At 43.4% G+C, this 18736-nt stretch overlaps 1 protein-coding gene across 2 annotated transcripts in view; it reads right to left on the reverse strand.

Moving 5' to 3' along the window:
* The window catches only part of CDK18 (cyclin dependent kinase 18), a 287497-nt gene that overhangs the window by 102113 nt on the left and 166648 nt on the right, over window positions 1-18736 (reverse strand). For both annotated transcript variants that reach the window (XM_040337544.1, XM_040337543.1), the window contains exons 3-5: window positions 15000-15133; window positions 10287-10415; window positions 5998-6054 (exon numbers count right to left, since the gene is read on the reverse strand). In XM_040337544.1, the coding sequence (XP_040193478.1) occupies window positions 5998-6054; window positions 10287-10415; window positions 15000-15133 (320 nt within the window). The remainder of the gene's footprint in view (window positions 1-5997; window positions 6055-10286; window positions 10416-14999; window positions 15134-18736) is intronic.

Below are 18736 nucleotides of genomic sequence, written 5' to 3' on the forward strand. Positions count from 1 at the left end.
GAAAAAAAAAAACACTTACCTGTCCTCAAGACCTCCTCAATGGAGTCAAAGCCAGGCAGCCCCTCCACTTGCTGCCTGTGGAAGCACTGGGCCACCGCACGCTTCTCAGCAGTGAGCCTGATAGTGCACACAGGTCCCCCTCCAGTGCCCCTGGCATGAGCTGAAATCTTTGCCAGCTTCCCACGGACCACGCGCCTGAGATCATTGATCTTTTTTTGGATCTCACTGCGGGTCCTGGTCTCACCCCCCAACGCATTGACATCGTCTGCGATGTCTTGCATGATCTGCCTCCTCCTGGCCGGGGTGGTGTTGGCACTTTCAGGCCCATGCAGAAAACGACCAAATTGGGTAATGGTCCTCACAATGATCTCCTTCTCCCGCAGGGAGTAGTTCAACTTCCTCTTCCTCTCTGTCATCTTTCAAAAACACTCTCCAAAAAACACACCGACACGACAAAAACCAACAAACAGCAACAGACAACGGAACAAAAGCACCTTGCTTCAGGGGGGGAAACAAATAGATGTACTTTTGCAATGGAAGGGCGTATGTCTGGGCCTATTTATGCCCTGGGCATATCTCACTAAGTACGCCGGGCCTAGTTCCTATCTCACTGATTACGCCGGGCCGAGTTCTGAGCATGCGCAGAGAGGCGCTGACCATAGTCAGCGTCATGCGCAGTCCGGCCAGCCCTTTATTTGCATGGGGTCACGGCTCATTTCAATGGAACACGCCGGCGCAAATTTGGGCGCAAATACTATGAGGATACGGTACTTGCCTCTCTAAGTTGAGCCGGCGTAACGGAAAGGAGATGCGCTACGCCGGTGTATATATACGCCGATGTACGTGGATCTGCCCCACAGATCCTGGTTCTCTCAGGGGAGAAATGGCTGATCATTGTTCATACAAAGTATGAACAGCGATCTGTCATTTCCCCTAGTCAGTCCCATCCCCCTTCAGTTAGAACACAGAGAGGGAACACAATTAACCCCTTCATCGCCCCCTAGTGTTAACCCCTAATTTTAATAGCACTGATCGCTGTAAAATTATCAATGGTCCCAAAAATGTGTCAAAAGTGTCTGATCTGTCCGCCATAATGTTGCAGTCCCGATAAAAATCGCAGATCGCCACCATTGCTAGTAAAAAATTTAATAATAATAAAAATGCCATAATTCCAGAGCTTTTTTTCTCAGAAAATAGGTGCAGGAACTCAAATACGATCCGTTCAGATTTCACAAACAGTAGAAGGTTCTTAAAGGGGCATTAAATACCAGGATTGTATTACATACAGAGTGCAGAGTTCAGGGGGTTACACACAGAGTGCAGAGCTGTCACTTGTAAACACAGAAACCAGACTTCTGTGTTTACAAGTGATTGTGGTAATCCAGAGGTGGTGGAACTGAGTTCCCCCAAGTCCCCCCTGAAAAAAAAGCCCTGCATAATTCTATCCCTTATTTTGTAGACACTATAACCTTTGCGCAAACCAATCAATATACGATTAATAGAAGAATACATATAATCCTAAATTTTTTTGAAAAAAAAAAAATTGGGATATTTATTATAGCAAAAAGTTAAAAGATATTGTTTTTTTTCAAAATTGTCGCTGTGCTTTTGTTTATAGCTCAAAAAATAAAAAACAGGTGAGCAAATACCACCAAAAGAAATCTCTATTTGTGAGAAAAAAAAGACGCACATTTTGTTTGGGTACAGCGTTGCACGACCGTGCAGTTGTCAGTTAAAGCAACGCAGTGGCAAATTGTAAAAAGTGCTCTGGTCAGGAAAGGGGTCAAATCTTCCGGGACATAAGCGGTTAAGGGAAAGGGGGCTGCTATAAGTGAAGCGCACAGTAGCCAGCTATAGTGTCTGACCACCTGCGTTGGGGTAGACGTGACATTTGTGACAATAGGTAATAAAAAGTGGTTCTTGGATTACCAAACTATCAACACAAACAATAAAATGGCTGGGAACACTACACCAATGCGTGGATAAATAAAGTATAGAACAGGTGTGTTATGTTCCTTGTATATCTATGCATTAAGGTAAAAAAACATTCAAAAGTTCCCCGCAGCAACCTTAAAACACTTACCTGAGCCTGATCTGCAGCAGCCCTTCTCTCTCTCTTCCCACAGGAGACTCTAAAGCAGCGGGAGCCATTGACTCCTGCTGCTGTCAGTCAAATCCTGTGAGTGAGGAATGGGGGGGCCGAGTAGCACTATGTGTGTCTATGGTTGCACACAGCCTGGCTCGCGATTGATTCTGTACTTCTGCCCCCATAGCAAGCAGTTTGCCATGGGGGCAGACAGTAAGGGATAGACTCTTTGTACAGGTAAGAGATACAGTAAGTAAGAGATAGACCTTCTGTCAGGTTTTTATTGCTGTTAGTGCCCCAGCTGTGGAGATTCATTCCTCTATTTGTCCTGGTGACCACTGAGACAAAAAGGGAAATCTGGAAATTTTGAGTTGTCACCAAAGCATAAGGGAAATCTTCCAAACAGGACCGATATACGTTGACAACTATTTAAGGCAGTTTTTTCACTAGTTTGGTAAGATTTACTATGATTTCCTGTTAGACAAGCTGATTTGTCTTGTGGTGTAGCTGGATGCTGAAGCCCAGGTGTGTGTCTCAGCTCCTATACTGCACACTGATTAGGAAAGAACATGGCTGCACACCAACAACATAAACATCCAGTGAGTTTAATGAGCAAGCAGTAAGTACAAGGACACACAGGCATAGTTGCCAACATTGTCCAAAAATGTATAGGGACACTTTTTTGTCTGTATGCGGGGTCTTATTATAATTAGGGGGGGGGGGGGCATTCGTTTGTAAGTGTGACATAGCGGGAAGGAGAAAACTGCGGGAAAATGGGCGTAGTTTAAATTAAATGGTGGGCGTTGCTTAAAGGATGTGGCTCGAAGGGGTGTGGTCTGAGTCTGAGATGAATGAGGGATGGAGAAAGGAAGAAAGAAAAATAGGGAGGGAAGGAGAGAGAAGAAAAGATAGGGATGGAGGGACAGCAGGCCCAGATCCTACACCACAATAGCAATATGTGTATTCCAGAAAGTTTAACAATCAGCAGATAAATATACTCCAAACATCTGGTGTTAGCGCTTCAATTATCACGGCATCATGGTTGGTATGGTGGCATGATGATTAAAGCGCATTATTTTTTTATATTACATTGCAATATCAAATGAAATCGGTTCAACTTGCCGTAATGCGGAATCAGTGGGACCCCCGAGTGTGTCACTTGCCACATTGCCTACCACCAGATGCCATTAGGTGTCCCCATCGTCCCTCCCAGAGTCAGGTGCCCCCAGTAGAGTCCCTCCTTATATCAGGTGCCAACAGTAGAGTCCCTCCTTACATCAGGTACCCCCAGTAGAGTCCCTCCTTGCATAAGGTGCCCCCAGCAGAGCCCCTCCTTACATCAGCTGTCCCCAGTAGAGTCCCTCCTTACATCAGCTGTCCCCAGTAGAGTCCCTCCTTACATCAGGCATTCCCAGCAGAATCCCTCCTTACATCAGGTGCCCCCAGTAGAGTCCCTCCTTACATCAGTCTTCCCTAGCAGAGTCCCTCCTTACATCAGCAGCCCCCCCTAGGGCAATTCACCCCTCTCCATCTGTACAGACTCCCCCCCAAGAGCACAGACCCCCCCAGGACAATTCACCCCCTGCATCTGTACAGACCCCCCAGGACAATTCTCCCCCCTCCATCTGTACAGACCCCCCAGGAGAACAGACCCCCCAGGACAATTCACTCCCCTCCATCTGTACAGACCCCCCAGGACAATTCACCCCCCAGGAATACAGACCCCCCCGGACAATTTACCCCCCTACATCTGTACAGACCCCCCCAGGACAATTCACCCCCCTTCATCTGTACAGACACCCCCCGAACAATTCACCCCTCCATCTGTACAGACCCCCCAGGACAATTCACCCCCCAGGAGTACAGACTCCCCCATTCATGCACCTGGGCGTGCAGCCGCATGGAGAGTTACTTGCTCAGACTGTCACTGACTCTCGGGGCGGCACAATGTAATAGGAGGCAGCCAGTGAGAGTGAGACAGCAGAGTCTCACTCAGACAGGGATAGTGCACTGGAACCCAGGACACACAGGGCCTCAGCGCCGCTCAGGATGGTCACTGTGCTAGTCTCTGTGCCATTTACAGATCCAAGAGGCGGAGCCTGGGTGGCAAGAAAACGGCCAATAGAAATGGAGCTCCATTTCTATTGCAGCCGCTTCCATTGCCACCCAGGCTCCGCCTCTTGTTTCTTTCTTACGAGCTGGTCTTCTGTAAAATGGTGACAGAGACAGAATTGGACCTCTAGCGGCGTCGAAACAAAAAAAAAAAAAACGGGAAAAAAATGATTTCCCAGGATATTCCACAGGAATAAGGTCTAAATCCCGAATGTCCCGAGAAATTCGGGACAGTTGGCAAGTATGCACAGGCAACCTCCCACTTGAGGTCATGCCCTAATGCATCACACCCCCTACAGGACTTAATCATAGGGACTGATTATAAGACTGTGTAGGGGGTGAAATGTGTTAGGAGGTTGGGAGGTTGCCTGTGTGTGCTGCTTGTCCTTACTTACTGCTTTTTAAACTCACTGGCCCGGATTCAGGTAGATTTGCCCCTTATTTGCGGAGGCGCAGGGCAGCGTTTTTGCCCTGCGCCCCCGCAAATTTACTGCGCTACCCGCGATTCACGGAGCAGTAGCTCCGTAAATTGCGTGTGCGCTGTGTAAACTTGCCCTGCGTAAGGGCGCCTAATGTAAATAATCCCGTAGGGGGCGGGAATCATTTAAATTAGGCGCGCTCCCGCGCCGAGCGTAGAGCGCATGCTCCATCGGGAAACTTTCCTGACGTGCATTGCGGCAAATGACGTCGCAAGGACGTCATTTGCTTCCAAGTGAACGTGAATGGCATCCAGCGCCATTCACGAATCACTTACGCAAACGACGTGAAATTCAAATTTCGCGACGCGGGAACGACGGGTATACTTTAGCATTGGCTGCCCCTACTATTACAAGGGGCAGCCTTACGCTAAACACGCCTTACGGAAACGACGTAACTTGCGTACGCAGGGCTCGCGCAACATTGTGAATCGGTGTTAGTATGCAATTTGCATACTATACACTGAGCACAATGGGAGCGCCCTCTAGCGGTCATCGCAAGAATGCAGCCTAAAATATGCGTGGCATAAGAGCCTTATGCCACGCAGATTTTAGGCTGCAGTCGGCGTTACGATGTTCCTGAATCAGGAGCATTCGTAACGCCGGAGCAAGTAAGCAATTGCGCTGTGTAACCTATGGTTACACAGGCGCAATTGCTTCTTGAATCTGGGCCACTGGATTTTTCTACATCACTGGTGTGCAGCCCAGTTCTCTCTTAGGTCCAGTTCACATTACATGCAGCACAGTGTGGTTTTTTTTCTGCATAAAAAATTCATGGAAAGTAGGTTATTTGGTTTGCAATGGAATAGTTCTAATCAGTGCAATCAGTTCTACTGGACTGTACTGAAACGCAATAAAACACATCAACAATGCACCAGAATGCACCAAAAATGCACCGGACCCCAGTACATTAAAAACAGAAAAAAGAAGAAAAAAGCATCTGAAATGCATCCGGAAATGCATCAAAATTGCACTGAAACACGTCAAAAACGTGTTAAAAACATGCACGCTGAAAGATAACCGAAACGGATCTGGAGTGCATTTTTGTGGTGTGAACCAGCACTATCAGTGTACTATAATTCCCTGTTGCATATCTAGAACAAGAAGTGAAGAAAATTATAGTGGGGCACGGGTAAAATAATAATAATAATAACCTGATATGGGATTTAACCTTGCCCTACTATTGTTTTGTGTATACTTGTTTATATCGAACCACAGTACCAATTACATTTAGTAAAAAATGTGTCAAAATAATAAGGGCTGTTCAGAGAAAGAATTATAAAGAGAAAAAGACAAATGTTAGTCCAATAGATTCTGTCTTACCTCTCCCAGTTTACCCAGCTTTACATATGTCTCAAGTTTTCCAAATCCAATATCTGACTGCAAGAAAAGGGCAAATTAGTAATTATTAAATGTATTTATACATAGAGGTGGTATAAGTACATAAATATGACTTTATAATATTTCCCTGTAACCACAGAATTTGAAGTAGAAAATGGGGGGACAATAATGTAGCCAAAATGGCAAATCAGTAATTGTCTTATTTTTTTTCCATGGAAGGAATGTTCAAAACTAAGGAAGGCAAGAGATGGGAATATAATCAGAATATTACTGGCCATGTGTGTCCAATCCTAGAGCTAGTCAAACACAGAGAGCTGCTAAACTTTCCTCTATATATACATATATGTGTGTGTGTGTAGACATTGTACTGACTGCCTTTCCAGTACAAGATGGAGGGACAACAGTTGCATTAGATGTAAACAATTCTTAATGTATATCTAAACCCAAAAACAAAAATGTAATCCATTGTAGATACTATTTCTTATATTAGATGCCTGCATTAGTTTATTTTTTTATTATTTTCACTTGGTAACCCCATGAATAACGTACTCCCTGTGCCTAGGTGGCTATGCACACTTACTCTACTCGTCTCCATTGGGGCTGATGGGATTAGTATTTAAAAAAATAAGATAAAAATAAAATAGTTTTATGCTTCCAGGTCAGCTTATAGGAAGTGACAAAGACTACATTACTACATTTCAGGCAAAATCAACAAGTATTTTCCCTATTTTTTTTAAATGTTAAGCATAAAAAAAAAAAAAATAATTCAACCACCACAAGTAAGGACTAGTAAATTGCAATATATTATATTTTTTGGGTTTAGTTATGTTTTAATGCAATTTTATTTTGCCATCCCTAGATCCTCATTTCACAATTTATTAAGGTGCTAATTAAGTTTTTAAATGCATACGTTCTTTTAGACCAACTGTCTACCCGTGCTTCAGTATGCAATGCATTTAGATCATGGCTGGTGGGAAGAGCTGTCAGGATACTGTCAGTGTTATCCCTCAGTACGAGAAGGAGAGAGAGCGGCGCCACTCTGAGTGTAGCACTCAGAGTGGCACCGCTCTCTCGCCTTCTCTCATTTGCATACAGAGTCTCTTTCCACTCTAACAGCCAGCTGCTGAGACTCATATATACTGATACTAGCCAGAACCTTTTGACAGGTCTAGCTTTAGTAGCATATTGACTTTGTTCCTTAGGATTTCTTTGGCCTATTGGAACTGTTTTAATTATCACTCTACTAGCTACCTACCCAGCGCTCCATATTTTACCTAATCCTTATCACTTAGTACTCCTCTCAAGAGCTCTCAGCCCAGATATAAGCAATTGGCTGGGGAGGAGTTATGCAATATCAATATTCGTTGACAGGCAGATATCAGTATGATGGAGGAGTGGGTCTTCCTAAACCGGTTGAATTATCATGCTGACTTCCCTAATTAATGACTACCTGTGATACTGGCCCACCATACTTGAATTATTGCAACTACTAACGTCCTCTATGTCAAAAAGTTATGTGCAAAATTTCAGACAGCCTCGTTCAGACACATGCTAGCACTCATACTGTGTGCAGGAGGCATTTGTTTTGGCATCTGCATCCACCCCATGCTACGTGCAAGCTGCGCGCAGCAGCCTACAGCAGTGAATGCAGACAGTGTATGTTTGGGGCCATGCAGCTGGTCCTGCAAAGCTGTCAAATGTTGACATGTGGCTGTGTTTGTGCAGTCACTGCATCTCTTCCACTTCCATAGGCTACCTGCACAGATGAAAAAACAAATGTCTCTTGCACACATGTACAGGTGTCAGCACTTGTCTCATTGAGGCCCAAGAACTGTCTTAGGGCCCTTTCACACGTACGGACAAACGGTCCGTTTTTTACAAGTCCGTTTACTTGTAATGCTTCCCTATGGGATTGCAGACGTTAGCGGATTATGCATCCGCTAACGTCCGCAAACATCCGCCTCCGCAAAGATCCGCTTTTTCAGACGGAAGAAAACCCTACTTTTCTTCCGTCTGGTGGAACGGATCGGATGAATACCGACACACGGTCCGTATTTATCCGATACCCCATAGGGGAGAGTGGAGGAAAGACAGAGCGGTCTCTGCACAGTGTGCGGGGACCGCCCTATCCGCCGACAGCTCAGCGAGGATTTACGGATGATCCCCGCTGAGCAGACGGACACACACGGGGCGGATCAATATGGATCCGCTCCGTGTGAAAGGGCCCTAACCCACTTTATTTCAGTTCAATTACAGGCTGCCTGCAGGCTTTGGAAGGCAATCTGACGCACATGTACAATTTGACTGCCCTTGTGGCAGAATACCTTAAAGGGGTTGTAAAGGTTTGTTTTTTATTTTCTAAATAGGTTCCTTTAACCACTTCCCGACCTCCGCATGTAAATGTACGTCCACAATATGGCACGTACAGGCACATGGGCGTCATTGTACGTAATGGCTATTAGCGGGTGGGGGGTCCGATCGGGACCCCCCCCCCCCCGCTACATGCGGAGGTCGGGTCCGCTCGGGGAGCGATCCGGGACCACGGCGCGGCTATTTGTTTATAGCCGCTCCGTCGCGATCGCTCCCCGGAGCTGAAGAACGGGGAGAGCCGTATGTAAACACGGCTTCCCCGTGCTTCACTATGGCGGCGCATCGATCGTGTCATCCCCTTTATAGGGGAGACACAATCGATGACGTCATTCCTACAGCCACACCCCCCTACAGTTGTAAACACACACTAGGTGCACCCTAACTCCTACAGCGCCACCTGTGGTTAACTCCCAAACTGCAACTGTCATTTTCACAATAAAGAATGCAATTTAAATGCATTTTTTGCTGTGAAAATGACAATGGTCCCAAAAATGTGTCAAAATTGTCCGAAGTATCCGCCATAATGTCGCAGTCACGAAAAAAATTGCTGATCGCCGCCATTAGTAGTAAAAAAAAAAAATTAATAAAAATGCAATAAAACTATCCCCTATTTTGTAAACGCTATAAATTTTGCGCAAACCAATCGATAAACGCTTATTGCGATTTTTTTTACTAAAAATAGGTAGAAGAATACGTATCGGCCTAAACTGAGGAAAAAAAATGTTTTTTTATATGTTTTTGGGGGATATTTATTACAGCAAAAAGTAAAAAATATTGCATTTTTTTCAAAATTGTCGCTCTATTTTTGTTTATAGCGCAAAAACTAAAAACCGCAGATGTGATCAAATACCACCAAAAGAAAGCTCTATTTGTGGGGGGAAAAAGGACGCCAATTTTGTTTGGGAGCCACGTCGCACGACTGCGCAATTGTCTGTTAAAGCGACGCAGTCCCGAACTGTAAAAACACCTTGGGTCTTTAGGCTGCATATTGGTCCGGGGCTTAACTGGTTAAGCTAGCGCATTGTTGGTTCACTTACCTTTTCCTTCGATTTCCGTTTCTTTGTCTGTATTTCTCACTTCCTGTTTCTGTTCAGTAAGCTTTCCACCATCATGTGAGCGTTGGATAGTCAACCAGAACAGCTTACTGAACAGCTTACTGAGGAGGATTAGGAAGTGAGAAATTCGAAGAAAACAAAGAAAAAAAAACATTTAGAAGGGAAATTGAAGGAAAAGGTAAGTGAACCAACAATGCACTAGCTTAAAGGAACATATTTAGAAAATAAAAAACTAACCTTTACAACCCCTTTAACTTTTGTTAAAGGGACATGTTTTTAAAATATTTCATCATTCAGCCACTGCAACCGCTGATTAGTGTATTCTGAAAGCAGCCAATGGTGATTCCAATATTTCCCTGTGTGTGGGAAATCCACACAAAGTGTATGGAGGAATCTGTTTGAGGCTGTACGAGAAAACAATGTGTTTTGCCACCTTAAAGGGGTTGTAAAGGTTCATTTTTTTATTTTCTAAATAGGTTCCTTTAAGCTGGTGCATTGTTGGTTCACTTTCCTTTTCCTTCAATTTCCCTTCTAAAAAAATGTTTTCTTTGTTTTCTTTGTCTGAATTTCTCACTTCCTGTTCCTCCTCAGTAAGCTGTTCTGGCTGACTTTCCACCACTCGGATGATGGGAGCAAGCTTACTGAGGAGAAACAGGAAGTGAGAAATTCAGACAACGGAAAAAAAACATTTAGAAGGGAAATCGAAGGAAAGGGTAAGTGAACCAACAATGCACTAGCTTTTCATTCACTTCAGGAAATACAGATGCTAAACTTACTTACTCTAAAGCTGATTTGAAATTCCTGCTAGTGTATGGAATCAACAAATCCATGAATAAACTTACTAACCAAAGAAGCTCTTCTTGATATCCTTGTCAAAGGTTTTGGATCATCTTCTGTATTATCCATCTGCAGTTTTGCAAGAACTTCTGGAGGTAAACGAATGTCCATGGGTAAAGACAGCTTTTTACTGACATCCTGGACAAATAACAGACATATGATATATTACTTCTTCACACACTCTCCATAATAAATGAAAGAATAATAGAAAGAGATGTAAATCAATCATTGTTTGATATGGTATAAGCAACAACCCTTTTCTCTTTGCCCAAGCATCGGGTACAATTCTATGCAGCATGTGACCAAATATCAATACAAAATAAATGGAAATTTTCTGGAAACAGAACCCAGGGCTAGTAGTGCTTATAACAGGGAAAGGAAAACATTAAAGGGTTGCTTTGCTGTTCGCTTTGCAAGAAAAGATGCATTTTGCAAGGGAATTATCCCCAGAGTTTAGCAAATGTGCTAAAGTTTTATTTAGCAAAGAATGTCCAATCACAATAAGAAAACCCACATGTTCCCTCCGGCACAGTGGTGTAGTGTATAGCACTTTCGCCTAGCAGTAAAAAGGGTCACTGGTTCAAATCCCAACTGGAGTTTGAATGTTCTCCCAGTGCCTGCATGGTACTCTGGTTTCCTTCCACACTACAAAGACATGCTGATAGGTTATTTGGATCCTGTCTAAATTGTTCCTACTATGTGTATGTATGAATGTGATTTAGGGAACTTAGAGTGTAAGCTCCCTGAGGGTAGGGACTGATGTGAATGTACAATGTATATGTAAAGTGGTGTGTAAAAATGAAGGCACTATAAAAATGTTTAGGCATCAGTACCCCCCCCCCCCCTTACCCCTGCCCCATCAAAGGTCAACTAAAAAGGTCCCAGACCTCCACTTGGTCTGGACATGCGTTAGTCAGGCAGCGTGAACTCACATAGTCAGTCTGCATGATCTCCATTTTTGGCTGCAAGGAATAGTTGACATCAGTAGGTGTGGGACAGAGGTCACTGACTCTCTGTCTGGCTGCCAGCGCTTCAGCTGGGTGGTTTTTAACATTCTGGGGCTCGGTCTGCTGCTGGGTGGAGGGGCCGATTGCCTCAGCTTCCTGAAGCTTTAGAGACAATGTAGGTGCTAGGTAGAGGCCAGCGGTGCTCTGCCCTGTTGCCAGTGATTCAGCTGGGAATAGAAGCTTTACTACATCAGCTTTTTAATGGAGAGAGGGGCCGACTGCCCCGACTCCCTGGAACTCCACAGTTGTTGCTGGTGCTGGGCAGAGGTTGGTAAAACTATTGCCATTACTTTTGCTGGGAACTCCACATCCTCCATTCCAGCTAACCGTTGGGATAGGAGGCTGGCTTCCTCCACTCCAAAACTGTGTAGCTGCCATTGGGGAGGTGAGACAGCTGCTTCCTCTTCCATTCCCTCATCTGGCTGCTGGGACGACATGTCTGTGGTACTGTCTCCTAGGTGCATGGATCTTTTCTGGGGAGGATCTGAAGGAGATGCAATCACTACTGGGGCAACTGGCGTTTGCATCCAGAGTATTGCCTATGGGAAGGGTCTTTTCTAGAAGGCTTTACTCAGCTATGTCAGGTTTAAAGAACCCAGCCATGCATATTAGGCTAACCGCTGATATCAAACAGGATTTGGTAGTTTGGTTGAAGTTCTTGGAGTATTTCAATGGTAAAAATATGTGGCAGCAAGACTTTATCTTGGACAGTGATTTTCTGATAGAAACCGATGCAGCAGGTTCAGTAGGTATACACCAATTCTCATCTGTCTTGAAAAGGTGCGTTTCACACTGCCGTCTTAGCCAGGTTAAGATAACATCTCATTCATTTTAAATCGGAGCAGCCACGGAGGACGCTAGGATTGGTCTTGAAGAGAGTGCCATAAAAAAAAATGGAAGATGGAAATCTAATACTTTTAAATTATACATTCGCCCTTATTAATGTTTTAAATTGTTTCAGGTTTTCAACGGTCAGTGTGGATTGTAGGCCATTCTTTTGTTTTCTGGGCACAGAAGAGAGCAGCAAATAGGACTTATTCCGAAAATTTGGGTTTGGATCCCTCAACTTTCAGCATTAACTGGTATAGTCACAGAGGAATGGTATGGGAGGATCTGATTTTTGAACTGGGCAGGTTATATGCAATCTTTTCCCCTCCAGACAAACTGATTGTACATATTGGGGGCAATGATATAGGGAAGTTAACGACATATGATTTGATTAACAATATGAAAGATACTTTTAATTTCCCCTAATACAGTTCTGATATTTTCGGAAGTGATTCCGCGTTTGCGATGGTTGGATTCCTTTATTTTCAGACCATTGGAGAAAGTCCGTAAACGTATTAATAAAGCTATGGAGAAATTCTTATCCCCCGGCTTGGGTTTTTCATTCAGGCATCTTGAGTTGGAGGGTGGGTTTCAGGGCCTTTATAGGGCAGATGGGGTACATCTGTCAGATATAGGCCTTGATATCTTCAATATGAATTTGCAAACATGCATAGAGGCGGCCGTGGTCTGGGGTGGTTGGGACAGAAGGGAGGCTGTGGGCCCCTCCCCTTCTGTCGTTTGGGAGAGTTAAGAAGGTTTCAAGCGTGGTTTCAGGTCAGAAGGGCATGAAAGTTCAGAAGTCAGAAGATTGGTCAGGCAGAACAGCTGTGTTAGAGGGTTCTGGAAGGCAGTAAGGTTAGGGCAGTGATTGGTCAGAGGAAGTCATGTGACCTGGTGGAATGTTCTGGTAGCCGGTCCAGGCCTATATAAGGCCCGGTTCCGTGAGGGCCTGTGGCCGTTTCACCAGAAAATTCCAGCCGGAGGAGCTCCCCCGTCGCGGCCGATTCATGTGGTGGCTCCCGCAGGTAAGTCATCTGAGGGGAGAGTTAAGAAGGTTTCAAGCGTGTTGGTAAATCAGCTTGAGTCTCAGTGGCTGGGTTGAGGATGGTAATGAAAAGTTAATCGGTTGAATTATTTACATTTATGAGCTATGAGTTTGATATATATTTTTTCTGAGATATTATCTGATTTAAATTATTACACCAATAAATCAGGCCGTGGCCAAAGTTAAATTCCAAACAGAATATTATTGTTATATAAGATGTTTGTGTTAATAAATATTTGCTGTGTTATTCCTCTTTGCATGTTTGGGTTTTGCATAATGCCTGTGGTCCCATATATTTTCAGTTGTTTCACACTTTTTTGTTATGTATAATTCCACATGTGTTAATTCTTAGTTTTGATGCCTTCAGTGTGAATCTACAATTTTCATAGTCATGAAAATAAAGAAAACTCTTTGAATGAGAAGGTGTGTCCAAACTTTTGGTCTGTACTGTATATATATATATATATACACTATATATATGCACACACATACAAAGCCTGGATATATATATATATATATATATATATATATATATATATATATATATATATAACACCCTTACCTGATGTCTCCAACCTACAAGCAAGCAGACCATAATGCACTGTTTAATTGGGCAACTATGTGGTAAGTGAGGTTTATTATTGATTAATTTAAAAGTTATGCACTTGGGGGCTAAAACTATGCATACACCATACATTCCAGGAGAACAGCTGGGGAAGTCAATGATCAAAAAGGACCTGGTAGATCACAGACTTAAAAAAGAAGTATGGGAATATAAAACAAAAAACACATACTCGCCTAGATGGCTGCAGCACTGATCCAAGCTGCAGCTCTCCCTTGTCACCTCTAAGACGGAGAACTGAGTGATCAAACACTGCTGATCATTCAGCTCTCGGTCATCAGCCTGAAGATGGTGACTGTCAGTCACTGGCTTTCTGCTCTGCCCCTCCAGCTCTCACTGGAGCACTGGACAGTGGAGGGGGTGGGAACGGCTGTCAGCCTCTCGGCGGCTTGCTAACATGTATAGGTAATAAATTAACTGGAGGCTTCTATAAATGCACAAAATGTAACTGGATACTAACATGCATAGGTAATAACACCAGAGTTTGTTAATCAAGGGAATATCCTATTGTCTCCTGGTGACCGGGAAGGAATATTTGTTTCTCCCACTGAAACAAAATGGACTATGCTTTTTTTTTTTCCTTTCTCTGGAAAGACCTTGCATATAGGGTTCTGAAAAGGGTGGTTTTCTATTTATTTATTTTGTTTCTATCGGTTGAACTAGATGAATTTGTGTCTGCTTTTAACCTATATAACTATGTAACTCGTCTATAAACCTTGCTAAGTAGAACTCCTAGCTCAGTGCTGATGAGTGTGGGAAAATTAACCTATCCTCTTCACTGATGGTTTCTGTGAAAGAAAGGTATACGTTATGTAACCCCAGATTTATCTGCTGCAAATTCTCCTACTTCTCTTGAACATAAAGATTCACACCATTTTTCAATGTGCTTTGATGCACCTTTTGCAAATGTGTTGACACACATTTTTAGTGCGTTTTTCATTATGGCCAATAAAAGAATATTTTGGCTTGTTACTAGGGGCTGAAAACCCATGAAAATAAATGCCAAACACATCAAATATTTGTTTTTAGGTGTTACTATTGACTTCTATGGGCCCATAAAACACATTAAAACAGACAAAAATAGCAGGCCTGATTTATCTAAAAAAACACAGCGCACAGATGTTAATAGGTAACATTGTCTTTGATAACATGCATTTTAGTCCAGTCACAATGAGTAGCACAATGTAGTACAGCCCTAATGCACAAAAGTGCATATTTACCTCCATGGAGAGACGACGATGGGTGGCATTCCTATAAGTCAGTGCTGTGGGCGATAAACCTTCTACATCTGTGGGAGTTAGTGCTGCACTTCCTGGACTCAAGTGAGCCATCTGCAGGTTGGAGTGACCCAGTCCTTGGGAGAAACAAAAGAGAAAATAAACTAAAGATTGTTGTTTTATATTTTCCAGTTTATGGGGAACGTGCAGAAAGTCATTAATGTGAATCTATCAACTTGGAAAATATACCAACTGTCAAGTACAAGCACAAATATATGTGTTTAACCTAAGCTCAGTTTCTGTTAGACCCCTTGGATCCTGGACATATGCTAGATCCATAGCTTAAAGGGGTTGTAAAGACAATTTTTTTTTTTCCTTTTAAATGAAAGTCTGTAAGTAGTTGATAAATTAAAATGTAATGATTGTCATTAAAAATATTGCTATACCTCTTAAAATCGTGCTGAATCTACACCTCCGTCACTCCAGACTCATCATTATAACTTACTTCCTTGTTTGCGGTGCGCGTTCATTCTTGAAACGTCACTGCCTAATGGGAACTACAGTTCCCATTAGGCTTAGCGGCGTCGCACATGCGCAGAACCTTTTTTTTTTTTCAAAACGGTGGATGAGAACGAGCAAAGTTCCTCTGTACAATAACAGCCACACTCCGCCCCTACCGCCCCAGTATACACCCCTTCTCGCCCCCTGCCTATACCCATTCATTTCTCCACCCACACACATTCCCGCCTCCGTCAGCTGACAAAGCCTAGTTATTTATAGAGAGAATGGTAAAGTTATTCTATGCTAATTCATTAAATGTAAATCCATGACCAATTACAAAGATCAGTTTCACTTTCATACCGAGCTATGGGGGCGGAGTGAAGGCGGGGTTGTAAAGACTTCTGCAAAGGAAAATGAATGCAAGGGAGGCGGAGCTACAACGTCCTAGAGACACCCACTTATGTCCTGCCTCCTTGCCTGTGAATGAGAGACAATGTCTTCACGCAGGGCTGTAGTCAAAGGGAGGGGGCGAGCACGTTTTGCTTTCCGCCATGCAAAATAGCTCAGATGCTGGTGGAAAGCAAGAAGAGGAGACACAGGAAATGGCAATTTAAAACCTAGATTACTATATTTTGGAGCTTAAAAGGAAAAACGAGATAAGGAAGATTTAAATGCTCTAGCTTAGAGCTATCAATTTATTGAATAAAAAACAAACCTTTAGTGTTCCTTTAACTTATGTTCTGAATGTTACCCAACAGTAGAGATTCTTACATTGTTGTGGCTGGGCTTAGTGTCAGAGGGTTAAGAAAGGTGCTTTCAGTCACTGTATATACAGTTGTACAAAGATACAATATAACATACTGCTATATTAATGAAAATATCAAAGAAAATAGGGGTACATATGCAAATACAATTGTGATTGCTGTTGGAAAGAAAAACAAAGGAAACATGACACCATGTAAAAAAGATATTTCCTGACAGATTCATGTCAGCCTACCACTGCCCAATGCCCTGCCCAAACCCCCACCTGCAGGACCTAATTTATAAATTTGACTCCCTCTCCCAGGGCGGTGTTCCCTTCTTTTCCTCTCACCTAGTAGGACCAAGCAGCACCCCTTACCTGGCTGCAATAAACTTGTAGCCATTCACCTGTTGCTCCCCAAAGTGCAGACCCTGCTGTACGGACTCTTAAATAGGATTCTTGCATTGGTGTTGTGGCTGGCATTTGGGATTGATGCTCTCAAGGGTGACACCAATGGCTGTCTAGAATGTAATTCTGCCTAATTTTATTGCTTTTTTTTTGTCTCTGTGATGCATGCTGCATCTTACTTCATTTATTCTCGATTGAATGAACCGCGTATGGCAGCTGGGATGTTTTTTGAGTTCCACAGCAGCTTGGAACCGAAGGCACCTGCCTGGACGCATATTGGCTATTTGAAGTGTAACTTTTATTTTGTTAAACATGTGTGCAATCAGGGCCATTTAAAGGAATTTGGGGGCCCCAAGCAAAATGGACACGGAGGCCCCCGCCCCGCACGCACACAAAGCCTCTCTGGAACAACCAAAATAGCAGGGTTACGTACACACCAACATGGAAGCATTGTGGTAGTAAACAATGAGGTCTTAAAGCACCCATATGGCTGGGCATATAATGGATAAGGGATAAACATCTTGTACAGTGGACACAGTATATCTAACAATATCTAATGAGGAGAGCAAAAAAGAAAGATTTACCATAGCTTTACCATACCATAGAAACAATTACCATAGCTTTCTTTCCATTTTCTTGCTTTACCATCCCATTTCTATCGTATTGCTTCTTTTTTGAATGAGGTAATATTTATTAAAGCTTTTTGTAAAAATGTACAAAGCAAAGAAAAGACTCTACAGTAGAGTCTACTGTAGAGTCTTTTCTCTGCTTTGTAAATTTTTGTTTATGATACATATCATATAGGTAGGGTTATGGTCAGCAAGCTACCATATTTTTCATACAAAATGGGTCTTGATGACTGCCTCCCCCCCCTTACTCCCCAAGTCCCCCTCCATGTTCTTTTTACCCCCCTCCCTACCGCGTACCGTGCCACGAGAGATTCAGTTTGCTGTTCCCGGCCGGACTGAAAGGAAGTGAGCACTCAGTGTGTGCACTTCCTGTCAGTGCCGAACTGCAGGAGGAAGGAAGAGGAGCTCGGCCACGCTACAGGCTGCAGCATTTATAGGAAGCAGCGGCGTGGCAAGGGCCCGCCCTGCTGGGGCCCCAGGCCAGCTCGGGGGCCCCAAGCAATTGCTTGGTTTGCCTGCCTTGTCGCGAAAGGCCTGTGTGCAATGATATTTATAATTCCCTTGGGTGATCATTGCAAAATATTATTGTAATCTGTTGCAGTCTTATATTTTGCTTCTGTCCTGAACAAACTTTTCATCATATCCTGCTTTTTGGCATGGCTGGGTTCTAATTCATTAACCACCTGGTGAAATGTCAGAGCTCTGGTCTGGGAAGGTGAAGTATCAGCCTCCCTTTAGCAGTAGTTAACCCTGTGGTTATTACCAAACATGCTAATTCCTACTGCACTGAATTTGTTTTTTATATTCTTATATTAGTTTGCAGGGCTGCAATTTGAAGTAGATGGGTAACTTTTATTATCTTAAGTTACCAGATGACTTGAGTAGCATTGCACATGTTATATTATTATTCTTAATGTTGAGTTCTTCTTTAGACTTGTTCAGTATCCCCTTTTTTCAGGGATTCGATTCTTACTGCGACAGGTCATTGTGCAGCAAGCAGTAAAATGGTGCGCTGTTACCTCCTTGTATTTCTTACTGCCATTTGCTTATATTCCTAAGCCATAGGTGTCACCTCATTCTGGTAGCCAGTCCTTGCAAAGAAGGTAAGGGGCAACCTTCAGGCAAGAGTTTTTCTTTCAGATGTATTTGAAGTGAACTATGGGCTCTTGCACATAATCCCTCCGGATTGGCCAGCATCATGCACTGCTTAAACTGGGCCTTTGCTGCTCATGCCTTGGCAGGCAAAGCCCTTTAGCAATCATGACGACACATAAAAGCTTGTCACATTCATTAAATATATGGGAAATACACTCTAAAAGGAGTTGTTTCCAATCAGCCCTCTTCAGACAAGAAGATACGAATGAACATGACTGTAAAAATACTGCTTTGTTCAATCAACCCCTTGGCTGTGGTTGTGGAGATCTGCAAGCAGGAGGCTTATTGGAATCTGGAAGCCCCCT

Source organism: Rana temporaria, chromosome 2, assembly GCF_905171775.1.
Source record: "Rana temporaria chromosome 2, aRanTem1.1, whole genome shotgun sequence".
NCBI lineage: Eukaryota > Metazoa > Chordata > Amphibia > Anura > Ranidae > Rana > Rana temporaria.